This window comes from Eleutherodactylus coqui, chromosome 3 (genome assembly GCF_035609145.1).
Source record: "Eleutherodactylus coqui strain aEleCoq1 chromosome 3, aEleCoq1.hap1, whole genome shotgun sequence".
NCBI lineage: Eukaryota > Metazoa > Chordata > Amphibia > Anura > Eleutherodactylidae > Eleutherodactylus > Eleutherodactylus coqui.
In genome coordinates this window covers 223,801,245-223,829,227 of record NC_089839.1, presented here as the reverse complement: position 1 = coordinate 223,829,227, position 27,983 = coordinate 223,801,245, and the positions used below count along the sequence as shown (strand labels likewise).

Below are 27,983 nucleotides of genomic sequence, written 5' to 3'. Positions count from 1 at the left end.
TCTCACATGGGCCCAGGAAAGAGGTCATTGGACCGAAGGCCATCTGGAGTGATTAGTCCCATTTCCTGCTGAACCATACAAATGGCCGGGTCCGCATCTGGTTAAACAGCTGTTTCCTATGTAGGACTGGGTGAGGGTAATCTACATATGCAAATTCTTCACCTTACGCACCATTTATACATCCAATGTATCCTCAGATATGACAAGGGTTTACTTGTCCAGCGTCAGGCTGCAGCTGATGTGTCTGATGATTGGGGTCTCTTTTATAGCGATTAGTACACTTGAAATGGCGCAGATGGCAACCAATCAGATTGCAGCTTTCTCATGTTCCCATCATACGGGAGCCCCAGATCACATTCAGAAACTTTCAAGCAAGAATATAATGAGATCAAAGTCCCTTTTGACAATTATTTATTTTTGTAAATGCATCTCCTAATGAATAAAGCCTACAGAATAGCGTCTGTCCCTTCCATTATTAAATATACAATTCTGATGCCTCATACATTCATAGAAGAAATAATTATGTGAGAAATGGCCTACACAGCAGATTGGTGGAGAGAGGAAATCATCTGAACATAGGTCGCAAAGGTTATCACAAAGCATTATACAGCATATATACACGTGTAATCTACATAAACAGCAGAGTCACTGTGTACATACATTACTTATCCTGTACTGATCCCGAGTTACATCCTGCATTATACTCCAGAGCTGCACTCACTATTCTGCTGGAGGAATTACTATGTACATACATTGCAACTGGCTCTCCTAACAGGGTCATTATTACTACTGGGGCCATTAAGGGGGCCATTATTACTAATCTGTCACTTCAGACAAGTTTCAGTGGTCCACATTATTTACTGGGTATGGCCCCTTGCACACGGGCGGAAATTCTGTAGCGGGATTTCCCACAGAATTTCTGCCCGTGCCCGCCTGCACATGATTGCATTGCAAAACGCAATCCTATGCATACAGCCGTGATTTGTCCACGTGAAAACACAGGCAGAAAACGAATTGCGGCATGTTCTATTTCTGTGCGGTTCTCGCAGAGGCCAGCACAGACATATCAGTGGTGACAGCCCGGCTCCACTCGCGCATGTGCCGGGTGGCCGGCAGCCTGCGCATAGCAGAAAACAAAAGACGCGGGGAGCTGGTGAGCCGCAGGCCTCTGCAGCGGCACGAGTCCGCAAATTCTCGCAGCGGGACCCGACCCGGCAGTCTGCAGGGGGGCCTATCTTGTGTATTCGCGCTTTCAATTCTTGTAAAATCAGTGTTTTTTTAATGTTGGTTTGTTTTTTTCGTGGGTGGGTGCACCATTTCACACTTTACCTAAGGCCACCTGCACATGAATGAGTCGGATTCCGCATTTGATAGCCCAGAGGAGAATCCGACCCTGACAGCAGTTGGTATCCGACGTACCTGTCTTTTTCTTCTTTTATCTGCACCGCAGACGGCTGCGGCGAGCCATCGCCAGACAGGCGGAATCCAAGAGCTTTCTGCAATCTCAATTACAGAAGGGCCGTGGGTTGGACAGCTGACATTGACTTCAATGGCAGCAGTCTGTGCGAAATCCGCACTAAACTGGAACATGCTGTGATTCTTCCTTCGCTCGCGGAAATCTCAATTCTATTCCTTGAGTGTACAGGAAGAAGTGCTTTTCTATAGCATGTAACAAACAGAATTTGCTGTGGATCCGCAGTGCGGACGCTCTCCGTGGATTCTGCAATGCAAATCTGTTCGTGTGCAGGAAGCCTCAAACAGCATAAAGGCTAGGAGAATACCTGCATGTATGTTAGGCTGCAGTAAGTGGTTAAAAAATATCCTGAATGCGGTTTCCTGTTCAGCCACTTCTCGGACGCCTCTGCCCTGTGCCAATCACTGCACTGGCTGCCCGTCAAATATAGAATTCAATTCAAACTCGCCACCCTCATCCACAAAGCCCTAGACAGCACCGTGCAGCGCTACATTGCCTCCCTCATCTCAATCTACCACCCAGCCCGCGCCCTCCACTCCGCTAATGAAATCAGATTAAGTGCCCCTTTAATTCGAATCTTTCTTTCCTGCCTCCGAGACTTCTCCAGAGCAGCACCAGCTGTCTGGAACACGCTACCCAAAACTATCCGAGCAATCCCCGACACACAAAACTTCAGGCGTGCTCTAAAAACGCACCTCTTCAGGGAGGCATACCATATCCTCTAAGCTAAACCCCTCTGTACTCCACCTGATAACATACTCCCTGTCCTGTTGACTGCAATCCCTGCGAGCCGCAATCACCTGCCCCCTGCAGTCATACCGATTTCAACCACTATACGGCTTAAGTCTGACCATTGTCTGTCAATAGAATCCCTCACTCTCCACCCCACCATACCGTGCACATCTCCAGCCCCTTTACCTTCTGTATCACCCCATTATCTGTAGTATGTAAGCTCGTTGGAGCAGAACCCTCGCCCCTATTGTTTCCATCAATTGATTACTACATGTAACTGTTTTTTTTGTATTTTTTTAGTATCTGATCTACCCTTTTTTTTCTAAGAACTGCAGAATATGTTGGCGCTATATAACGAAGGCGAATGCACACAGCAGGGTTGGCTTCTGCATGCGGGATCCTGCAGCAGAATCCGACCCTGTGCCCGGCCGGTGCCCCATGTGTACCTGGCCGGAGCACACGCACAGTGCTGATTATGCCATGTTGTTAGGCGATGACGCGGATTCTGCAATCTTTCTGCAATAATGATTGTGGAAGGGCCGCGGATTGGACAGCTTTCATTGATCTCCATGGAAGCCGTCCGTGCAGAATCCACGCTTAAATAGGACATGCTGCAATTTTCTTCCGCAATTGGAAAATCACAATTTATTTCTGCTCGTGGACATGGAAAAGCGTTTTTGCATTGCATATCTATGGGCAGTATTTGCAGTGGAAACCAGAGGTGGAGGCGCACTCTGTATTCTACAATGCAAATACGCATTGAGCCTAAAGATAATTATTATTATATAACTAGAGATGCTGGTGTCATAGGGATGTTTAGTTTGTCCATCCATTCATCCATCATTCCGCTTGTGATCACATGATTGCACAGGACTTTTTGGGATAGTCTTCGACGTAGGCTCTGTTCTCTTTCCCGTACACGTAGTAATAGTATTCTGCATCTTTCCAGGTATAATACACTTTGGTGAGCGGCAGCCACTCTATGGTGTGTCTCTGCGAGGGGAGGACATATTGCATCAGGCGTCGGTACAGGAAAGCATTGCTGCGGCGCTAATGATGACGTCACTTACCTGTCTCAGGATTTTACAGTCAGCGAACTCGGAGCGATGCTCAGAAATCACGTCCTCAGATGCTTCGTTGATAAGCGGTTCAGGGAAATTGGTAACAGGCGACACCTGCAGATATGCAAGATGGAAAGTTCTAAAGGCGGATGGGGGGATTTATATAAACTTATTAGAACTTTATTAGCAAGAAGATGAATGACAGGGATATTCTACAAGAGGACGAGACGTTACAGCTGTTGTGGGGGTCAGACTGTTACTTGCCCACCCACAGTCAGAATGCCCACCTAATGACTGAACCCCTATAGCTCACCGTCTGCTGCTCATCAGAGAAGAGGATTTTTCCCGTCACTTCATCGAAACGTTTAGTTGGGAAATCTGTTTTGTCGTAAGCAAGAAACTCAACATTGTGGTTTTCCCTGAAATAAGAAAATCTATATTAACTTCTGCGCTCATCAGGACAACAGTTTATGGGCTTTTAATTGACAATAAACTATAGCGGGGAGGGACCGTAGCAGTATATAGTGTACATAATACTGCCATACTGTACACATAGCTAATAGAGGCATACAGTGTACATATGTAATGCTGCTATATTGTACACAGAGCTAATAGCAGCATATAGCATATCTAAATTATACTGAGTTACTAACGCTGTCTAATTAGTGCAAGCTTAGTTTATAAGAGCACCAGACTTCTCACAGTGCTTCTGCTGAATGATAAATCTGGTGCATCTTTAAACTGTCTAGTCTATTTATACCAACTCTGGGAGTCCGGAAAGTCTTCAGACCCTTTCATTTTGTTATAACAAATGTTTGTCTATAGTCTTGTGTGTTCCCCATTATTCTGCACTCAATAGCCCATTAATGGCAAAGTGACAACAGAATGGGAGAAATCTTTGTAGTTTTTAAAAAAAAAGTATTCACACCCTGTACTCGATATTTAATCGAAACCCCTTCGGCAGTGATTCCAGCCTCCAGTCTTCCTGGGTATAATGCCACAAGGTTTGCGCACCTGGATTTGGGGATTTCTGCCTGCCGTCGGGTTGGATGGGTGTCGGTTGTGAACAGCCATGTTCAGATCTCTCCAGAAACGTTCCATTGGGTTCAAGTCAAGGCTCTGGCTGGGCTACTCAAGGGCATTCACAGAGTTGTCCCTAAGCCCCTCCTGGGTTGTCTCGGCTGTGTACTTAGGGTCAGTGTCTTGTTGGAAGGTGACCCTTCTGCCCAGTCTGAGGTTTCTTGCGCTCTAGATCAGGTTTTCATTATATATTCGCTCAACTCAGCTTTCCACCATGACCGGTCTCCCCTTCCCCAGTATAATGCTGCCACCACCAGGCTTCACTGTATTGGGCAGGTATTGGTCCTTTAGGCTCTTTTTGGTAAACTCTAGGCGGCTTTCACCTGTCTCACTGAGGAGAGGCTTCTTTCTGGCCCCTCCGCCATAAAGCCCAGATTGGTAGAGGCTGCAGGGATGAATGACCTCCTGGAAGTTTCTCCCATCTGAACAGGGGATCTTTGGAGCTCAGCCAGAGTGACCATTTGGTTCTTGGTCACCTTTCTTACCAAGGCCCTTCTCCCTCATTCACACAGGCATATGTGTACAACACTGCATGTCTCCTGCAGCGTTGTACATATTATAGCCCATATGCTCTGCTGTCACATGCCTGTGAATTACGCGATCACGGACATGCGCAGTGTGAATTTTTATTTTTATTTTTTAATTCCCGTTCTGTTCAGATTGGGAATGCATATGGAAACGTTGCCCATACTAGGACTAAATATGATACGCAGAGAAATAAGAGCATGCTGAAATTTATTTCTCCCGCGTATCAATTGCAGTGTCCACATGCAGGTGTGTATTGATCAATGAAAGCCCATTGACTTTCATTGACTCCATTCACCATGTATTGCGCACAGGACACATGTGTGCGTAATATGTAGTAACAATACGCTCATGTGAACGAGCCCTAAGTTTTGGTGGGTCAGTCGGCTCTAAGAAGAGTCCTGGTTGTTCTTCCATGTAAGAATTATGGAGGCCGCTGGGCTCCTGGGAACTTTCAGTGCAGCAGAAATGTTTTTGTCGCCTTCTCCAGATCTGTGCCTCCACACAATCCTCTCTCTGAGCTCTGCAGGCAGTTCTTTTCTCCTCATGTCTTGGTTTTGACTCTGATATGCATTGTGAGCTGTGAAACCTTATACAGACAGGGGGCTCTTTATGTCCAATTAGCCAAATTTACCACAAGGGACTGCAGTCAAGGTGTAAAAACATCTCACAGATTGTCAAGAGAAGTGGGAAACCCCAGAGCTACAGTTCAAGAGTAATACCAAAGTGTCAATACTTATGTCAATGAAAAATGTTAGTTCTAAAAATAAGTTCTAAATATTTCTCCCATTCTGTTGTCACTTTGTCATTATGGGGTATTGAATGCAGAATGAGGGGGAAACACAAGGCCATAACCTATGTCACAACATGTAAGAAAAAGCGAAAGGGTCTGTAGACTTTCCTAATGCGCTGTGTAAATTCACTTAGTTTATGCCAAAAATTGTGCTAACATTTTGGTGTAAATATAGCACATTTTTGGGTGCATTTAGGCCATGCTCCTCTTGTAGCATGAGCTGTTAAAAATAACTGAGTGTGTCTAAAAACACAGCAGTGCCAAAACATCTGCACCAAAATCTGCATGCCTGTATTAGAGATTACCCCTGCTGGGGTATAACAGAGGACGCGGGGAGGGACCTTATAACCTGTCCTTTTGTTCCCTTGTGTTCAGTCGACATACGCAGGTACCTTGTCAAACTCGTACCATTTTATCGTCAGCTGGATGTAGGTGACAAGTCTTCCTTGACCGCAGCAAGTTGTGCAAGGCTCGAAACCAGTACCTCTACACCCGAGGCATCTGCAGGTAGAGAGCACTCATAGTTATATCATCTGCAGTACACACCATGGGGCCCATGGATAATACCACCATACGGTTATCTGTGTAGGTGGAATGAGGCAAAGAGCATGCTGCGTCTTATTTATGAATAGGTATTGCACATAATTGCTGCAGTTTCTACTAAAGCAGATGGTTGCATCTATTTGTATGGCAAAGCAGAACTATATCCATCATGTGCAGCTTGTTCATCATTTACATAGGTGCTGTATTACTATATGGTCTCCAATAGATTTCAACTTACCCAATATCACCATTTCCATAACAAGCGATGCAGGTCTGATTTATGAACCAACCGCTTCCACCACAGGCCATGCATCTGCTCTGTGAAGTGAATGAGGCAATATTTTATTACATGCTGATAACCAGGCTGAAATGGTCCCATATACAGTTTACGAATACTAATCTCTACTCTAATGTCTACTTACCCTTCCACTTCCACAGCAGATTATGCATCCTTTACTGCCGTGACCGCAACATTGAAAACACTTCTATGGAAATGAAAAGTTGCAAGAGTTAAGTTTATGGATAACTAATCAGAGTGGAGGGGATAGATGGGGCACTGGCTCTGGTAGATCAGTATGGAGGGGATGGATGGGGCACTGGCTCTGGTAGATCAGTGTGGAGGGGATAGATGGGGCACTGGCTCTGGTAGATCAGTGTGGAGGGGATAGATGGGGCATTGGCTCTGGTAGATGAGTGTGGAGGGGATAGATGGGGCACTGGCTCTGGTAGATCAGTGTGGAGGGGAGAGATGGGGCACTGGCTCTGGTAGATCAGTGTGGAGGGGAGAGATGGGGCACTGGCTCTGGTAGATCAGTATGGAGGGGATAGATGGGGCACTGGCTCTGGTAGATCAGTGTGGAGGGGATAGATAGGGCACTGGCTCTGGTAGATCAGTGTGGAGGGGATAGATGGGGCACTGGCTCTGGTAGATCAGTGTGGAGGGGATAGATGGGGCACCGGCTCTGGTAGATCAGTGTGGAGGGGATAGATGGGCCACTGGCTCTAGTAGATCAGTGTGGAGGGGATAAATGGGGCACTGGCTCTGGTAGATCAGTGTGGAGGGGATAGATGGGGCATTGGCTCTGGTAGATCAGTGTGGAGGGGATAGATGGGGCACTGTCTCTGGTAGATCAGTGTGGAGGGGATAGATGAGGCACTGGCTCTGGTAGATCAGTGTGGAGGGGATAGATGGGGCATTGGCTCTGGTAGATCAGTGTGGAGGGGATAGATGGGGCACTGTCTCTGGTAGATCAGTGTGGAGGGGATAGATGGGGCACTGGCTCTGGTAGATCAGTGTGGAGGGGATAGATGGGGCACTGGCTCTGGTAGATCAGTGTGGAGGGGATCTATGGGCCACTGGCTCTAGTAGATCAGTGTGGAGGGGATAGATGGGGCACTGGCTCTGGTAGATCAGTGTGGAGGGGATAGATGGGGCACTGGCTCTGGTAGATCAGTGTGGAGGGGATAGATGGGGCACTGGCTCTGGTAGATCAGTGTGGAGGGGATAGATGGGGCACTGGCTCTGGTAGATCAGTGTGGAGGGGATAGATGGGGCACTGGCTCTGGTAGATCAGTGTGGAGGGGATAGATGGGGCACTGGCTCTGGTAGATCAGTGTGGAGGGGATAGATGGGGCACCGGCTCTGGTAGATCAGTGTGGAGGGGATAGATGGGCCACTGGCTCTGGTAGATCAGTGTGGAGGGGATAGATGAGGCACTGGCTCTGGTAGATCAGTGTGGAGGGGATAGATGGGGCATTGGCTCTGGTAGATCAGTGTGGAGGGGATAGATGGGGCACTGTCTCTGGTAGATCAGTGTGGAGGGGATAGATGAGGCACTGGCTCTGGTAGATCAGTGTGGAGGGGATAGATGGGGCACTGGCTCTGGTAGATCAGTGTGGAGGGGATAGATGGGGCACCGGCTCTGGTAGATCAGTGTGGAGGGGATAGATGGGCCACTGGCTCTAGTAGATCAGTGTGGAGTGGATAGATGAGGCACTGGCTCTGGTAGATCAGTGTGGAGGGGATAGATGGGGCATTGGCTCTGGTAGATCAGTGTGGAGGGGATAGATGGGGCACTGTCTCTGGTAGATCAGTGTGGAGGGGATAGATGAGGCACTGGCTCTGGTAGATCAGTGTGGAGGGGATAGATGGGGCATTGGCTCTGGTAGATCAGTGTGGAGGGGATAGATGGGGCACCGGCTCTGGTAGATCAGTGTGGAGGGGATAGATGGGGCACTGGCTCTAGTAGATCAGTGTGGAGGGGATAAATGGGGCACTGGCTCTGGTAGATCAGTGTGGAGGGGATAGATGAGGCACTGGCTCTGGTAGATCAGTGTGGAGGGGATAGATGGGGCATTGGCTCTGGTAGATCAGTGTGGAGGGGATAGATGGGGCACTGTCTCTGGTAGATCAGTGTGGAGGGGATAGATGAGGCACTGGCTCTGGTAGATCAGTGTGGAGGGGATAGATGGGGCATTGGCTCTGGTAGATCAGTGTGGAGGGGATAGATGGGGCACTGTCTCTGGTAGATCAGTGTGGAGGGGATAGATGGGGCACTGGCTCTGGTAGATCAGTGTGGAGGGGATAGATGGGGCACTGGCTCTGGTAGATCAGTGTGGAGGGGATCTATGGGCCACTGGCTCTAGTAGATCAGTGTGGAGGGGATAGATGGGGCACTGGCTCTGGTAGATCAGTGTGGAGGGGATAGATGGGGCACTGGCTCTGGTAGATCAGTGTGGAGGGGATAGATGGGGCACTGGCTCTGGTAGATCAGTGTGGAGGGGATAGATGGGGCACTGGCTCTGGTAGTTCGGTGGGGAGGGGATAGATGGGGCATTGGCTCTGGTAGATCAGTGTGGAGATGGGTTTTCTTTCCTGTTGGTTATTCCATCTGCCCAGCCTGTCAGTACTAGTGAGTAGTCACCTGCATAGGTACGGCGGTTCCTTCCTGTCCTGCTACTAGGCAGCATAAGGTCAGAGTTGGCGGCCTGGACGTGCCCACCTTCGGGGCTATCTCCAGGAAGAGACATTGGCATGGGTGAGAGTCAGGGAGCCCTGCTCCGTGTGTACCTATGCACCCCACTAGTACTGTAACATTGAGTGGTAAGTGGGCCCTCCATTAATCACTATACACACTGGTAAAGAAGGGGTCGCAGGCCTGCAGTAGTTCAAGGGGTTATGGATTTGTTAGTGTAATGCATTGCATATAGAGTTTAGGTACTAATGAATCTGTGGATATATATGTAGGATGTCTTGGCGCAGAAGGTCCCCTGACCGGGATAGTTTAAGAAATGTTGTAGCAGAGAGGAGCTTGAGGTAAATTATGGAGTCAAGCGCTCCTAGTGTAAGGATGCAACCCTTAAGGGCCAGATTTGGTTGTGATATGGGTATTTAGATGAGGCGGTGTCAACCAATGGGCAGCAGGTGCTGTGAAGGTGACTTGCTGCTGCCAAAGGTTAAATGCTATGAATCACATACTGTTCTACAGTGTAACGTTCACGGAATCATCACCCTCCTATGAAGTAGCAGAATTAACCACTATCAGTTTATTTCTTTGTATGTGCCTCTAACCTCTGTCTATCACTGCCATGCCATAGACCACCACCAACCACCTGTTTCACTAGCACCGATGACCAGGCCTCATTGGAAGTTGCTCAGATCGCTGGATTTTCCCATCTAATGTTGATTCACACTGAAACTGATCCACGGAAAACTTGTCACGTGATTTTATGCTGCACTTCGGGGTCACGGGGAGAATTTCCATACAGGGAAGTGCCAATAGTGAGAGGGTCGGGGATCCTAATAAAGGGGTCGGGGGCTTTAATTAATGGACTGGGGGCTCTAGTAAAGGGTGAGAGTCTTTAATAAAGGGGATGTCCATTACTGTAAGCTGTGCAAAAAGCAGTCTGAATATTGGGGGCGACACAAAGTGCTACTCAAACATCTACTTATCTTACATAGAAATTACACAGAATTTATTAAGAACCTTTATTGAGGAAGTGAAATCCTCACTTTGTCGTGTTTTTTTACCATTACTGATGAAGTGTGGGGTAGTGGCATATGATACACTGAGTCCCGAAAGAGATGTGGGGGACGTTTTTGGATGTCCCAGCAGTTAGGAGGGGGACCATTGCCTGCACCATCCACCTCTCGACCTGTGCACACACACAATGGAAAAAGAGATAGAAAAATGTATTGCACACGTTGCATTGTAACCCTTGCAATCACATATACATAGTGTTATGTACCGCATCACTATGCAGAATACCTCTCAGCCTCTTCTGTTCTGGACCACACAGAACTGATCAGGTCTGTGTAGCTCACTTGCAGCTCAACAAACGCTCCTCTTTCGTGCAAGCTCAGAACAGAAGACCCCACTCGCAAACCTTGCAATCACATAAATGAAGCACAATCACATTGTGGTACGAGGACGTAGAAAAATTAATATACTTTAACTGCTATTGCCTCTCTGTTATCAGCCAGAAAACTGAAGTATAATGTAGTCTTCTCTACTCACACTGTTGTAATTTTATACCAAGATAGCCCAACTTACATTCCACCGCCTACTGCTTTTGTATTTGAAGCTGGTAATAACTTCTTTCTACCTTAGCTCTTCCTCCAAGTGTTAACCAATAGTTATAAATCTGTGATTAAGCCAGCCCACACTGTATAAGGTTGTTAGGATTTAGGATGTGAATCCACCAGGGTCTGTGCGCACATGAACACTATTTCCTGAGGAGATCGTGGGTTGTCCTGTCAAATGTCATATAGCAATGTGACAAACAACTAGATACATTTTCAGACATCTCACATACTAGAGTTAACCCATTCAGTGCTGCAGCTATGCAATACACATCATATTCATACAACATAAAAGACACTGACAACACATAGGCACAAGACAAATGCATGCATACATTATGGAGGGGCCCTGTTAACTTTGGGCCACTACAGTTGGGAGACATGATTAATATACAAAGGTGAAAGCGCTCACTGACTGACTGACTCGCCACTAATTCTCTAACTTCCCGGTGTCATACAAATGTGAAATTTGGCAGGAGTATTCTTTAGGTCCTAAGTAGGAAAAGTCAAGGGGTCACCACTTGATTATTTAACACTAATTGAAAAAGTATTAGCATCCCTGTGTAATGTACCTATTCTAATTCTCTAACTTCCCGGTGTTGTACAAACATGAAATTTGCAAGGAGCATTGTTTAGGTCCTAAATAGGAAAAGTAAACGGGACACAACTCAATTATATTCAATGCTAACTGCAAAAGTATTCACTCCCTGTGTAATGTACCCAATCTAGTTTTCTAACTTCTCGGTGTCGTACAGAAATGAAATTTGGCACATCCATTCTTTAGGTCCTAAATAGGAAAAGTAAAGAGATCACAACTCAAAAATGTAATGCCTATGTAATGTACCTAATATAATTCTCTAATTTCTTGGGGTTGAACAAACATGAAATTTGGAAGGAGCATTATGGATGTCCTAAATAGGAGAAGTAAAGGAGTCACAACTCGATTATTCACTACTAAGTGCAAAAGTATTGCCATCCCTATGCAATGTAACTTCCCGTTGTCGTACAAGTGTGAAATTTGGCACGAGCATCCTTTATGTTCTGAATAGGAAAAGTTAAGAGGGCGCAACTCGATTGTTTACTGCAAATTGCAGAAGCAAGTGCACCCCTATGAAATGTATCTTCCCGGTGTCGTATAAGCATGACATTTGGCAGAACCATTCTTTAGGTCCTAAATGGCAAAAGTAATAGGGTCACAACTTGATTATTCAATATTAATTGCAAAAGTAAGTGCACTCCTATATAATGTAACTTCCGGTGTTTTACAAGTGTGACATTTGACACGACTGTTCTTTAGGTCCTAAATACGAAAAGTAAAGGGGTTGAAAGTTGATTGTTCAATGCTAACTGCAAAAGTAAATGCACACCTATACAATGTAACTTTACGGTGTCATAGAAACGTGAAATTTGGCAGAGACATTCTTTAGGCTCTAAATACGAAAAGTATAGGAGTTGTAGCTCAAGTTTTTCAATGCTGATTGCAAAAGTAATTGCACCCCTAAGTGATGTAACTTCCCAGTGTCATACAAGCTTGAAGTTAGTTTGGAACAAGCATTCTTTAGGTTGTAAGTGAGGAGAGTGGGAGGTTTGGCACATTCTGCAGAGGGACATTGGTACATGCAGCCTGAGGAGAATCTAACTATCCTCTGTGTGTATACATATTTTATTCCCCAGTTCCTCTAAAGTAACCTTGACTTCATAAAACTTTCTGTGCGAACAACACGTAAACACCTGTATCAAATTAACTCTGGCGAAATTAGGTATATCAGCAAGTACAAACACAATAGCAAATCTATCAGCAACAATTCTGTCGCACAGAATTTGGCACGGCTGGGGCGCCTGCTATTACCATTGGGCCATTGAGAGGGGCACTATTGCTACTGGGTCCACTGGAATAATACTGGTAAAAACCATGTTGTGATAAGGCACGCCCCTAACCACACCCCTAAAACACACTCCTTTTACCTTGGACGGTATTTTTTGGTCCAAAGGTGACAACCTTTAGTAAATACCTTTATACTAGTAAACACTGAGGCAGTCACCCAGGTGAGTGATTCTTACATTGCTCTGGAAAATGGCGATTTATTAAAGAGAACCATTGGGTGCGCAGCCAGTACGCTGCTTTGAAATTCTTTTCACAAGAAGAGTCATACAATGTTTGGAGGAACTAGGCCTCTCGTATTTTTAGTTTTTTTCCTTTCTTTCTTTCTTTCTCTTTCTTCCCCACCCGGTTTCATGTTCCGTAGGGGTTCGGGAGTTGGGTCCTCTTATGCATATCCATACCTACGCAAATATGGTTAATGTAACTGCATGCTCATACAATGTTAAGGGGATGAATACTCCGGAAAAAAGGAAACAGGTTCTTTATCACCTACACAAGAAAGGGATTATGGTGGCCATGCTACAAAAGGCTCACTCGGTTCAATATATTTTTTAAAAATTGGAAGTAATAGGTTCGGTACTGTCATTCGCTAACATCTATTTTCCTAACCAGGATCTGGTCGCCTTCGGGGTGAACACTCTACGAAAGCTGTCCGATTTTGCTGATGGTACAAGTGTGATCCTGGGAGGTGATCTTAACATGGTGATGGACCTGGAGGTGGACTCGTCGGTGGGCAAGTCCTCTATCTCCCACACAGCACGTTGCACACTGAAGAGAGAGCTAGAGAGATTGCAGCTCGTAGACATGTGGAGAATTTTACATCCAGGCGTCAGGGACTACAGTTTTCACTCAGCAGCCCACAATAGCTATAGCTGAATAGACCACCTCTTTATCTCACATAGGCTATTAGATTCCAATCCAGCATGCTCTATAGGCCCATTTTTGTGGTCTGACCACGCACCAATATATGGTGAACTCACCAGCACGGGTAAGTCCCCCCAAATAAACCAGTGGAGATTGAATGAGAATCTCCTCAACGACATTCTTTGCGTCAGCGATATCAAAAACACGATCGTGACATTTGAAGAAACCCATAGGGAAGACTCAACCAGTTTTCCAGTCAAATGGGAAGCTCTTAAGTGCGTCTTGAGAGGGTCTTTATATCCCATGGGGCCCGCCTCAAGAAAGACAGGTCGGCAAAATTGAAAAGACTCCTAATTGAGCTACACTCCAAAGAGCAAAAAACAAGGGCCACTTAGCGGAAAAGACAAAAGCAGAAATCTCTACAATACGCCACCAAATACTGTCAATTCTGGATCAGAGGTCGATGGGGTTCAGAGACAGAATGCAGATATGCGCCTTCGAGTACGGAGATAAATGTGGGAGGTGGCTGTCCAGGGCCTTGCATCCCAGAACTCCTCTGACCCATATCCCTAAGATCCAGAAACAAGATGGGGGAGTCTCCCACTCGAGCTCTGAGATTTTAGAAGTCTTCCATAACTACTACAAAAACCTTTATGATATAGAACGCAACCCCACCCCAGTGCAGGGAGAGGGGGGGGGGGGTTGGGGAGTATCTAGACAGCTACGCGCCTGGCCCGGTGGATCCAGAGGAGACTACCAATATGGAGGAAGATTTCTCGAGCCTAGAACTTTTGGGCTTGATAAAGGAACTTAAAGCAGGGAAGAGCCCGGGCCCCAATGGGTTCACCCCGAAATTCTACAAACTCTTTAAGGAGGAATTGTCCCCTATGCTCCTGAAGGCCTTTAACGCTATAAATAGGGGTTGCCCCTTCCCATCCCAGGCGCTTCAAGCGCACTTGGTCGTACTACCCAAGCCGGAAAGGCATCCCACGACATGCGGAAACTACAGACCCATCTCGCTCTTAAACGTTGATATTAAATTATTCGCGAAACTGATAGCAACTAGACTACAGCCCTGTATTCCAAAATTAATATATAGGGACCAGGTGGGATTTGTCCCGGGGAGGGAGGGAAGGGATAGCATAATAAAATCCATGTCACTAATGTCCTGTGCCGGAATGCGGGGTCCCCGCTCTGCCTTATGGGGATAGACGCAGAGAAGGCTTTTGATAGAGTCGGATGGAGGTTCCTAGAAGCAACCCTGCGGAGGGTGGGGCTGGGGCCCCGCATGAGGAACTGGATCATGGCTCTATACAACAACCCCTCAGCCAGGGTTAAGGTAAACGGAACCATATCGGATAACATTCCCATAAAAAATGGAACGAGACAGGGCTGCCCACTGTCGCCTTTCTTGTACATCCTGACAATGGAATCCCTGGCTAATGCCATCAGGAGGAACGACTCAATTAGGGGCGTTAGAGTGGGACAAGCGGACTATAAACTCTCCTTATTCGCGGACGACATCCTTATATACCTGTCCTGCCCGAAAGTGAGAATCCCGGTCCTGTTACAGGAGTTTGGCAGATTTAGCGCAGTGAGCAACTTTAAAATTAACCTACAGAAAACGGAAATACGAAATATATCCCTTTCGCAACATGAGATGCAGTTTCTACAGGGACAGTTTCCATTCAAATGGCAGGTCAATTCTATTAAATACTTGGGGGTGCAGCTCCCAGCAGACCCATTAGACGTGATCAAACTGAATAATAAACCGTTCGTAGCTAACCTAGAAAAAGACTTAAACAACTGGAACCCACTTTTCCTGTTTTAGGTGGGAAGAATCAATTCCGTTAAGATGGACGCCCTTCCAAAGTTTTTATATGTCTGTCAGGCCTTCCCTGTCAAGCTACCTAGGTCCTATCTGAATCACATCCGCTCTTTAATTACAAAATTCATTTGGCGAGGCCGTAGACCCAGACTAAAATACAACATGCTAACTAGAACCAAGGAGAAGGGAGGCCTGGGCCTACCGAACTTCTCATTATATTACAAAGCTAACATAGCTGGCTGCGTGCTGAATCTCCTCAAACACCAAGAGTTCAAGCTTTGGGTCGAGATCGAATACGATCTGGACCCCAGGCTGACACAGGGTGTGTTCCGGGTGGTCTGATTAGAGGCTCCCCTAAACTATCTCCCTTGCTGGGACAACTGATGGAGGCCTGGTCAGGCCTCATGGGAGGTTACCCGCTGGTCTCGATCCCTGGCCCTCTCACCCCATTACTAGCAAACCCACAATTTAAAGCCTTCGAACAGCGAAAATCCCTGCTGATTACCCCCCACAATTATAATTCCGCGCCTGAGGGACATGTTGGGGAAGTCAGGGCTGAAGCCTCTGCAAGAGCTCTTCACAGAGATGGGCCCCTCCAAGGGCTTGGATGGAATATTTCCAGCTGAGAGGCTCACTAGATTCCCTGACGCCTGGACTAAACCCAGCAAAAGATCTCACTCCCTTCGAAAAAATTAGCATGGCCACTGGAGTGGGAGATGGAGGATACCCCACCGGGGTACATAGTGGCCTGGGAGGAGGAATTGGGTAGATGTTTTCCTCAGGTGGCTTGGGAGAAATCTTTTGCTCTGACACATAAAGGGTCGGTTTATTCCAGACTACAGGAACTAAACTTCAAGATTGTGTCATGCTGGTACAGAACCCCGGAGCGAATATACAGAATGTTCCCCCAGGTCCCACCTACATGTTGGAGATGCCCGGACGCAAGGGGAAGTATGTCGCATATCTGGTGGGAATGCCCGCTGATAGTCGCTATGTGGGATGATGTATCTGGGTTACACAATCGCCTATGCAGAAGGGAAGTGCAACTCACAATAGAAATAACAGTGTTATCCATGTTTCTGGGATCTATTTCAGAAATCAAGAAGGGCGTGCTCTGTTTTTTTGCCCAGGCTGTCAGACAAGTCATTCCAAGGTTTTGGTGGTCCACGGCCCACCCTACCAGGAGCCATTGGGTGGAGGCGGTCAATGAGCTGGCGAGTGATGAGGATATGGCTACTGAAAAGTTCTACGTGATTTGGTGGCCATGCTTGACTTTAGGTCATCCCCCGGGGCCACTGATTGGATAGCCCATTGGTTGGTACCGCCTTAGATATGCTGACAGTCCCCTTAGGCCTGAGAAGGAGAGAAACGTGAGACTACCGTACCCAGCAATTGAATTAGCACCGTCCCCTGACCGGGTTGGCTTAACTCTTGTAAACTCCAACTTGTGGTAATGCAAGCTTTAATGATGAGGTATGCGGATAGCCCATCCCCCACCCCTACTCAGCCCCTCTTCTTCAGCTCTCCCCTCCCTCACCATTCTCTTTCTCGATATCTTTCTTTCTCTCTTCTGCTGCTATCCTCTTAGTATTTTACTACTATTATCTTATGGTCTAATTCTGTACCACGGTTGATTAGTTAGGTGTTAGTTAAGTAAAACTTAAGGACAATAAAAATCTAGTTGCAGGACGCCAGAGTATGTAAAAGACAGAAGAGGGTTACCGCTCTGTACTATATCATCTGGTGTTTGTTGCAATACAGCCCAATATGTTTTATATATGTAACAAGCTTTGTCCTAATAAAAACTTTTTGAACAAAAGAGAACCATTGGTGTGACGGAATGAGTAAAATAAGGACATCAGTAGGATCCTATGATAAACTTATACTAGCGGGATCAATTACAACCACTAAACAGTCCAGAAACTGCCAAATGGGTGACAAAATGAAAGCACTGCCTGCTTATGTAAAAAGCCTTATTCTATCACATGACCCCTCGCAGCCAATTGGCAGTTGTGAAAAAGATCACATGATGCAGTTTAGGATTCGTTAGTTGTCCAGTACATCATGTTATCCTTTTCAGAGCTTCTGACTTGCTGAGAGGGATCATGTGATACACCACGTGCTTTATTTTTGCACTCTTCTTTGCACTTTTGGGGTAGTTATGGTATTAACAGCATCGCTTACCATTATACGGGACAGTCAGCCTTTCACATGTCCTGTTCTCTGTGAATGTGTCCAGACAATACTAGATATCAGACAGAAAAGATGGGTTAAACAACAATTAAAACCTGAATCAACCCTCACCCCCACCCCCACCCCATGCCAGGACACACACGCAATGCCCAGGGCGCTCACGCAATGCCCAGGGCGCACACCCAATGCCCAGGGCACACACCCAATGCACAGGGCGCTCACCCAATGCACAGGGCGCTCACCCGAAAAGCTTCGAAAGGACGTAAACGCTTGAAGACCATCTCCTGCACGGGTCTGCTGCTAGAGAAGCGTTTCTTCTCTGCGTATTCCAGTAACGCTTGTCTCGCGGCATCTTCTGAGATGAGTGATGTGCTGCGGAAAAAAGCAAATGCTGAAATGTAGCAACGGCAGAAAATTAAGCGCAGCACGGCGCGTCCTTGGCTCATGACCGCACAAGTCACCAATATAATTATATCTGGGGGTCTTTTGTGAGGACTCAAAATTAGTAGATGGAAAATGTATATCTTTTAGGCCTCATTTATCAAAACTGTCTGTTGCCCCTAGCAACCAACCAGAGCTCAGCGTTCATTTTTAAAAATACTGTGGTAAAATGAAAGCGGCACTCTGGTTGCTAGGGGCAACAAGGACTGTTTTGATAAATAAGGCCCTAAGGACTCCTCCACACTGGCGATCAGAATTTTGTTCATGGGATGTCTGAGCGTCAGCTCTGCTTTTTCTTTCAAAAATGGCGCTGCTGCTTGCGATTTTCTCTTCTGCTTTTGTCGCATGTTTTTATCGCGATAGACAATAGGATTTTCTAATGTTAAAAACGCATTGCATCGCACGCAAATCACATTGCAAGTCCATGCTTTGCAATGCAATAAAATGGAGGCTCCGTAGGGAAACATGGGAGCTTTAAAAAAAAAAAAAAGCAAATATAGAACATGCCGCAATTTTTAGTTAATGCCACACTGCATGAGTGAAAACATAGCAAATGCGAAGGAAACCATTGAAAATTATTGGCTTCATAATTCTACGTTTTCACTCATTCTCGCATCGTGTGATTGTATCGCAAGTGTGAAGGCTCCCTAAGGGGGAAATTTACGAAGTCCAGCATTTCCAACGCCGGCCCAGTACAGCTTCCCCTGATGGGCTGTACGCTTAATACATTAAGGGGCTCAGGTCCCTTCACGCATGCAGCACATTCCTGGCTGCTCCGTGTGCCTACAGAGAAATGTACACTAGGTCCGACCTGGCATACATTTCTGGTATAATTTGTGCTAGTTTTTGTTGTAAATCTCTATCTATCTTATCTATCTGAAATCCCTCACTGACTGACTGACTCGCCACTAATTCTCTAACTTCCCGGTGTCGTACAAACATGAAATTTGGCACAACCATTCTTTACGTCCTAATAGGAAAAGTAAAGGGGTCACAACTTCAATATTCAATTCTAAGCGTGCAGAACTGTGAAACTATAGGTTCTAAATAGGAAAAGTAAAGGGGTCACAACTCGATTACTCAATGCTAATTGCAAAAGTAAGTGCACCCCTATGTAATGTAACTTTCTGGTGTCGTACAAGTGTGAAATTTAGCACAACTATTTTTTAGGTTCTAAATAGGAAAAGTTAAGGGGTCACAATTTAATTATTCAATGCTATGTGCAAAAGTAAGTGACCCTCTCTGTTATGCAGCCTCCCGCGATCGTACAAACGTGAAATTTGGCACGAACATTCTTTAAGTCGTAAATTGGAAAAATAAAGGGGTGGCAACTTGATTATTCAATTCTAATTACAAAAATAAGCACACCCCTATGTTATGTACCTAATCTAATTCTTTAACTTCCCAGTATCGTACAAATGTAGAATTTGGTACAACCATTGCTTAGGTCCTAACTAGGATAAGTAAGGCGGTCGCAACTTGATTATTCAATTCTAAGTGCGAAAGTAAGTGAACCCTTATGTAATGTAACTAATAACACACATCTGAACTGCAAAAACATGAAATTTGCCACGACCATTCTTTACGTCCTAATAGGAAAAGTAAAGTGGTTGCAACTTCAATATTCAATTCTAAGCGTGCAAAACTGTGAAAATCTGCGATACATAACAGTTCTTTTCTCAGAAACCATAAAGCCCAGGGAAATTATTTGTATATACTGAGGAGAATCTACCTCACCTCTATGTTTATATACTGAGGAGAATCTACCTCCCCTCTATGTGTATATACTGAGGAGACTCTACCTCACCTCTATGTGTATATACTGAGGAGACTCTACCTCGCCTCTATGTGTATATACTGAGGATAATCTAACTGGCCTCTATGTGTGTATACTGAGGAGAATCTAACTGACCTCTGTGTGTATATACTGAGGAGAATCTACCTCCCCTCTATGTTTATATACTGAAGAGAATCTACCTCCCCTCTATGTGTATATACTGAGGATAATCTAACTGGCCTCTATGTGTATATACTGAGGAGAATCTAACTGACCTCTGTGTGTATATACTGAGGAGAATCTACCTCCCCTCTATGTTTATATAGTGAGGAGAATCTACCTCCCCTCTATGTGTATATACTGAGGATAATCTAACTGGCCTCTATGTGTATATACTGAGGAGAATCTAACTGACCTCTGTGTGTATATACTGAGAAGAATCTACCTCCCCTCTATGTGTATATACTGAGGATAATCTAACTGGCCTCTATGTGTATATACTGAGGAGAATCTAACTGACCTCTGTGTGTATATACTGAGGAGAATCTACCTCCCCTCTATGTTTATATACTGAGGAGAATCTACCTCCCCTCTATGTGTATATACTGAGGATAATCTAACTGGCCTTTATGTGTATATACTGAGGAGAATCTAACTGACCTCTGTGTGTATATACTGAAAGGCTGTAAAGTGCATAAGGAAGCGGCCATGGACTGCAGGGATGAAGTATACCTTTAAGGCTAAGAAAGGGCTGCAACCTCCAGTACAAAATTTTCTCGGGCAAAGCCGGGTATATCAGCTAGTTATACATAAATTTGACAGTCCAGGGTGGTCACGACCACTTTCAAAAAAGTTACGGAGCCACTGCAGAAAGAAAAAAAGTTGCAAATTTTTGTACAAATACCGGCTTGTGCCCTTAAGTGCATGCAAGTGGTCTCTCCTCAAGTGCCACCTCCCGGAGGGAGCGGCCCTGACGGACGACATCAAAGGCTTCTCATCCAGTTAGTATCCTGCTCTGTACTGATGAGGGGCATCAAGCTATCTACTTATGGGTGTCTTCCTTCTGCTCTTCTGGAGGAGACTCTAGCTGGGCTAAAATCCCCAAGGCTCTTAACCCCTTCCCGACTTTTTGCATTTCCTCTCCGCTTACAGAAAAAATCATAACTTTTTTTTTTCAGTGACATTGCCCCATAAGGACTTCTTCTTTTTGCTGTTTGATCCATTAAAGTATTGTATTATTTATTTTACATGGTGAACTCCGTCAGAAAACAAAATATTCACAGTGCTAGAATTGCGATTTTTTTTTTTTATCACTTACCGCCCTCCAAAAGATTAATAACAAGATACAACAGGAGAAGATAGTGACAGGGAAGATTCTGAGGGTAATACGGACAATCCACAGTCCTAGATATCTGTGTGATCCTGCTCCAGTCATCTCCGTCTCTCACTCTCTCGCTCTCTCACTCTCTCCTACTCTCTAACAGTCAACACTTATGCTTCTTGTGCCTTTTTCTCGCCAAGCAACGGTCCTTCCTTCTCACTCAGCACTTAATGGTAGTACTGGCACATCCTGGGTAGACTGGTCCCAGGTCAAGCAGAAAGGAATCACTCAGCCTCCTCCATTCTCCACACACAGACCGGTCACTCACTGGCTGACTTGCTTACTAGAGGTCTCTTGCAAGCAGAAAAAAACGACTACCACTACTCCTCACTAACTACTACAGACTACCTTTCACAGCATACTTGCAAACACACACACACACACACATATATAGTAGGGGTGCCCTACAGATAATGGCCTGTAGGGGGCAACAGACAGGCATTCTGGTGCCTGAGAAAAAGGAAAACGCCCACAGGTGTGGTCAGGCACATTCCTGCTACACCCAGGGAGATGTTGGCTGAGAGAGCCAGAGAGGACCAGTGCAGCAGAGCTGATGTGCTGCAGGCTGGTGGCCTAGCAAAGGCCAGAGGTTAATAAGGGTGACCTGACCACCCTAACCTCAACACCCAGGTGGGGTGTGTATATGGACTCTGTTTACATTATCTGTACTGTAAATAAAGGCTGGCAGGAGCCAGATAAATAAATGCACTGCTCCTGAGCTGTGTCTTTCATTCCAGCTAGAAAGGTGGGCGGTCCGCAGGCAAGTGTACCCCAACTTGCCACACATGACGGAGGATGCGCTGGCACAAGTCGGAGTGGCGCAGAGAGCAACACCTGTATAGAGGACATCAGCGGTGAGCAGTGGCCTGTGGAGGTTAAAGGGCCAGGAGGCTGAAAAAGTCTGGTTGCTGTGTTGGGCACTGAAAGTCTGCTGGAGGCATTTAAAGGGCCAGGAGGACGGAAAATCGCGGTTACTGTGGAGGGCAACAGAAGAATTCAAGCAGAGAAGGACGTCTGCGAGGCAAGTTGATGGACTTGTTGCATATGTTTAGTTTGGGGACTGTGTAGTCAAGATGGCGGTCGTTGCAGGAGGCAATTAAAAAGATCCATGCTGGGGGTGTCTACAAATGGACTGTACAAATGGAATGTATGTACGGGTGTCCAGTGGCAAAGTGGCCAGTAAAACCCCACTGGTCGGTGTTGGAGGCTGACTACAGCGCTTTGAGGGCACAACAGGAGGTGATAAAAATCCATGGAGTGGTGAGACTACTAAAAAGATATAGACTTGACAGTGATTAAATTGATGACAATATGGTTAAAATGCTGCATAACAGAATCTTTTCCTTTCAGGAGAGTACTGTGTTGCATGATATGATTTCTGTGCACGATGATACCATGAAAGCTGCAAAGTATGCACCGACATTTAAAGAAAAGTTGTCTGAGAACTGTGTTGCTGACTGGGTGGTGCAAAAAAAGACCATTAACCCTGAAATGTCATGTGTGGGGGATGGTGGAATGTATTTTGTGCCTAATATGTCTTAATATGTTTTGCAAATTAAGTCAGAATGTGAACAGGGTGCAGTGAGGAGTGCAGCCAATGCCCATGTGGGAGTCAGTGCAAATATACCTCTAGTGAAAGAGGGGAGTAATAATGGAGATAGTGAGTGTAGGGCTAGAAATGCTGAAATTAGTAGTACTAGGCCTTTAGAAGAGATGAGAAGTGAGAAAAAGAAGTGTGAGGGATATCTTTCAACAGCTCATGAAGAGATGCAAGACCTCAGAGATGTAGCCAGAGATAAGGCTGATCGCAGAGTATGTCTGGAGGCACAATCTGTGCAGTATGAACAGGACTGTAAGAAACTGCAAATGAAAACCCAAGAGTTGGAGATGACGTGTTGCAAGTTAGAAAGAGCTTCTACAGATGCACGTAATCAAACTACAGGTTTGCAGAATCAGGTTGCAGAGTTGAAAATGCAGTTAGCAAAGAAAAATGGTGACTTGGAGTGCCAAATAAGTCAGCTCAAGGAAGAGCTGGAACTAGAGAAAGCGGCTTGCAGTCAGGCAGAGAAACAAGCAGAGATCTTGAAAGACTTACTGGGTTACAAGGAAAACCAGGAGGCATTGCATGAGAGACTGTTGTCTCAGCTACAGATGAGCCTGGATGAGGAAGCTGAAGAATATGAACCTCAAATCCAGGACCTTAATCCGACCCATGCACTAGCTATGAAGGAACTGTTCCAACAGTTAGAGCAAGCTGAAAAGATGAATGAAACCTTGGAAGAGGTCAAACAGGCTGTGGAAAGCAAGTGTACTGAGCTTACCCATAAGCTGACGGTCCTTTTGCAGGCTAAACAGGAGTCTGAATGCAAGAGAAATACAGTAAAGAGGCAGCTTCAAGAGCTACAAATAAAAATAACTGAAAGTGACAGTGTGCAGACAGCGTTGTCTGAGCAGGTGAGCAGACTGGAGGCTCAGAGTGAAGAGTCCCAGAAGTTACTGCAAGAAGAGATGCAGCAGAGGATTGGTCTCAGTGCACACCTGAAAACAATGCAAGATGAGAGAGATGTGTTCCTTAAGCAGGTAGAGGAAGACGCAGAAGCTAAGAGAAACCTGCCAGAGCAGATTGCAACACTTCAGGCTGAGGTGTCTGACCTAGAATATAGACTGGAGAAGAGTGCTGTGTACTTGGATTCTGTGGAATAGCAGAAAAGAGAAATACAAGAGGAGTTAGAAGCTACAAGGCAGCAGTATGAAGAGAAGACATCTGACTGTGATAAGCTTGAGAAGGTTAAAGTAAGTCTTCAGCAAGAGATAGAAGATGTTCCTGTGGAGCTTGGTCTCCAAAAAGAGCTTGTGTCCAAACTAAGAAAGATGCATAAAATATGTGAACAGCAGCTTACAGAGGAGAAAATCAGGTCTGCAAGATATGTCACTGAATGTGAACGTGCTGAAGAAAGGGTCTGTATGAAAAAGACTGAAGGGTTAACTTTGACACGCACCTAGGAAATGATGTCAGAGAAAAGGGGCTGTTCCAGAAGTTCGCCAAGAATTCAAGCATGAAGATGAAACGCCAGGCAGCACAGTGTCATGTTGCTGAAAAGAGGGTTCAGAGACTAGTGCGGTCTAGGAGCTAGACATCAAATAAAAGAGAAGGGCTTGTGGAAGATTCCCGATAATGATACTGGAAAGCGAACTTTGGTACAAAGAAAACGCAAGGGCGTGGTCCAACAACTGGTGGCAGGAATGAAGAATGATAAAAATAAGACACAAGTGGTAAAGCATTCCAAATTATGTGAAGAGGACCTGGGCACTCCAGGCGAACAGTTTGTAAAGACTTGGAAGGTCTGAAGGGAAAGAAATCACTTCTGTAAACAAAAGAAAAGTCATTAAGGTGAGAGCTGAGCAAAAGATGTAGACTGAACAGACCTCTGAAGTACAAGAGGCCAAGGAGAAGGCAGAAAGTGAGGCTACTGAAGCTGAGAAGGTCTCAGACTGGGCAGCAGAAATCTTGGAAGAACTGCAGCAAAAGTATAATGACCGCAAAAAGCAAACCCAGAAAGTGAAGAAACAGGTTGTCCAGGTGGTAGAAACCTATCACAGGGATGCTGACTCCAAGGACCAACTCATCAGTGAACTGCATGCTGCCAAGCAAAAGTTAGATTCTGAGGTAAAGGAACTTCGAAGAATGCTAATGGGTCTAACCGATAACTCTATTTCTTCTCTTAGTATATTGTTGTTACAAAGTGAGAAGATAATTATAAAGCTGAATGGATTGAAAAATGAATTGGAGACTGTAGTCCATAGCAAGGCCATGCTGGAGCATGAGCTACAAGGGGAACTGGAAGAATACAGAGACAAGATTCTTAAGCTAGAAGGAACCTTCAAAATGGAGGCTCAGTTTGAAAGTCTTAACAAGCCGTTGTGCACTGAAATGCAGGACTTAGTTAGCACCAAGGATGATGGTGAAAAGGGTGAGCATGAACTAGAAAAGTCTAAAGAAGTAGAAGAAAGCACGATTCAGTTAGAGGAACTTGAAGATGAGTTACAAGCCACAGAGGATACAAAGTTGCACTTGGAAGTCAACCTGCAAGCTGGGAGGGCACAGTCTGGGAGAGATCTGCAAGGATGTGACGAGCCAAGTGAAGACAAGAAGAGATAACTTGTCAGACAAGTAAAAATAGAAAGAGACCCCCGAGCTTGGAGTTTTGACCCTGGAGGGCCAAAAGGGAAAAGTGTGACACAGCCTACCGCCTTTATCAAAGGAAGGAGGGGGGGGTATGTAGAGGTGCATTACAGAGAATGGCCTGTAGGTGGCAACAGACAGGCATTCTGGTGGCCTAGCAAAGGCCAGAGGTTGATAGGGGTCACCTGACCACCCTAAATTCAACACCCAGGTGGGGTGTGTATATGGACCCTGTTTACATCGTCTGTACTGTAAATAAAGGCTGGCAGAAGCCAGATAAAGAAATGCACCGCTCCTGAGCTGTCTCTTTGCGTGTGGCTGTCACCCCGGCTAGAAAGGTGGGCGGTCCGCAGGCAAGTGCACCCCAACTTGCCACTAACCTACTAATACATAATAATATACTAATGCATGACATACAACAAGATACATTTTCCATACATAACCCAGACATTAACCCATTCAGTGCTGCAGAAGTGCAATACACATAGCAAATGCACACTACAATTAAGACACTGAGGAGACAAATGCACGATACAGACATATAACATTATGAGGGGCCCCACTAACTCTGAGCCACTACACATAGACCCCTGATGAGACTTGGTACAGTTGAAATGCATTGCGTCAATTCTACGGGGCTTTTTGTGCCCAAAGTCATGCTACAGAGCCTATTTTCTCCACCTGGATAGAGTGCCCCCCTCTTGCCTCAGATTTTTACTGATGCCATACGGGTTGGAAATATCTAGGGAATAACAACAAATAGTGTTATTCCCTATGTCCATATGGGTATAGTGCCTAGGGCACAGGTTCTTTTAAAATATTTAAATTAAAGTTATATTTTATATTTATATATCTACCTACTTTTTCGGTAGGAATCTAGAAAACCTTACTGAGTGATTTCTTCCTGAATCAGCTGGTGGTCTCCACAAGGAAGTCCATTAACCCCGATATATATTTACATATATCCCTAAGCCGAACTCCAATCAACTACAGAGCATTTTGATATATTCAGATGTAGCAGCCATGTTGTGGTTCTTGCTATGTGGCCAAGAACTAAACCCATATTAGCTTCGATGACTTGTGGTAAGACTGCGTTATTATCACCTGCATTGCAAAAACCGCAGCACAACCGTTCCATGAGAATATATCCTTAGAGGAAGGAAACAAGGTGCCGTTACTTCTGTGAGTCCAGTATGTCCCCTAGAGCCCTCAAGCATTGATGATATAAGTTGAAAAATACGCTGGCATCTTACGGGATGGTGAACGATTGTTCCCTGTGTGAGGAAGGAGGCTCCGATTCTCCATCTGCAAATATGAAGATTGAGATTTTAAGTACTAAATAACAATAAATGCTCCTTCCTATTCAGGGTTGATCCCACATTGCAATTTCCATAAAACTGTGCAAACCCCCCCCCCCCCCCATGGCGCAGTTTTGATATGATTAAGAAAATTAGAGATAAAAAACAACTCTTGTAAATTCGTCGAAATGGTTTACTCATTCACTGTCATCATGTTGTTAGGGGACAGCGATGTATGAATTAACACTGAAGCAAATCAGTGATACGTGCCCCTGCCATTGTTCTGATCATGTCCTTCAGATACAGCTGCAGGGTTCGTTGCAGTGTATCAGATCTCTTATACCTCTTAATAACAAGGACAAATCCTGCCCCCAAGCAATTTTTTTCCTTAGTTAAGCTACTCCATTTTTCACATTAAACTATGCCCGTTGCCTTTATGCTGCCTGTAGTAAAGTGTGAAATGGCACCCCTCCTGCCCACTCCCCCCAAAAATACGAATTTTACAGCCTTTGAAAGCACCAATACCCAAGATACCCAGCACATATTTGAACCATTAAGACTTGTCTGAAGTGATAGAGTAATAGTGGCCCTCTTAGTGGTCACAATAGTAATAGTAACCCCTATAGCGGCCCTAGTAATAATAGTACCACCTGTTAGTGGCCTCCAGTAATAAGTGTCCCCCACAGTGACCTCAGCAATAATAATGACCCCAATAGTAACCCCAGTAGTAATAGTACCTAGTGTCACAGAATCTGGCCCTGACCGTGGCGGGTGACCCTGCATACCTGTCGTCTTCTTTGCCGGCGTCTGCGCGGGCCTGTCTTTTTTTCCAGCTTTTTATATGCGCCTCGCCGTTGTAAAACAGCAAGCCCTGAGACAACATGGATAAATAAAATAGTTATGATTTCTTGAAAGTGGGGAGGAGAAACTGGAAAAAAAAAGGGCCGCATCCTTAAGGGGTTAAAGTGCCCTTGTCATAATACAGGGTATCTAAGAGATTTTTGTAAAGAGTTAACCTGTAGGCTGCAGCCAGTGTCTCATTCATACAGAACTACAAATAACTCAATCAGTAGCACATACTGTACATTAGTGACTTATGACGGTCGCGATGTAACGAATTTATTCCGTAGCCGTATGCACGAATACAGAAAGATTTCTGACAATGTAGTCAATATAGTAATATACTACCTGTGTTATCCATGTGTATATATAGTACTCCGAGGGCTGCAGGTTACGGTCCACTGCTATACGGTATGCTGGGAGTTTCTTATCGCAGTCCTGAACTGCAGTACATGCAACTAGACACAATGTAACACTGCCTGGTCACCATATGTTGCACCATCCAT

General features: G+C 45.4%; 1 protein-coding gene across 2 annotated transcripts; it reads right to left on the bottom strand.

The window, feature by feature from the left end:
- Positions 1 to 374: 374 nt before the first annotated feature.
- LOC136621470 (protein SSUH2 homolog) lies at positions 375 to 27,983 on the bottom strand. 2 transcript variants are annotated; one of them, XM_066596978.1, is made up of 12 exons: positions 27,826 to 27,982; positions 27,423 to 27,508; positions 26,593 to 26,644; positions 17,800 to 17,929; positions 17,549 to 17,609; positions 10,239 to 10,363; positions 6,631 to 6,693; positions 6,447 to 6,526; positions 6,074 to 6,166; positions 3,581 to 3,686; positions 3,277 to 3,381; positions 375 to 3,199 (listed from the first exon to the last, which is right to left on the bottom strand). In XM_066596978.1, exons 4-12 carry the CDS (start codon positions 17,836 to 17,838, stop codon positions 3,062 to 3,064), a joined length of 810 nt encoding a protein of 269 aa, XP_066453075.1. In that variant the 5' UTR covers positions 17,839 to 17,929; positions 26,593 to 26,644; positions 27,423 to 27,508; positions 27,826 to 27,982; the 3' UTR covers positions 375 to 3,061. The 2 variants fall into 2 exon arrangements, with proteins under 2 accessions (XP_066453075.1, XP_066453074.1); XM_066596977.1 differs by lacking the exon at positions 27,423 to 27,508 and having other exon boundaries at positions 27,826 to 27,983.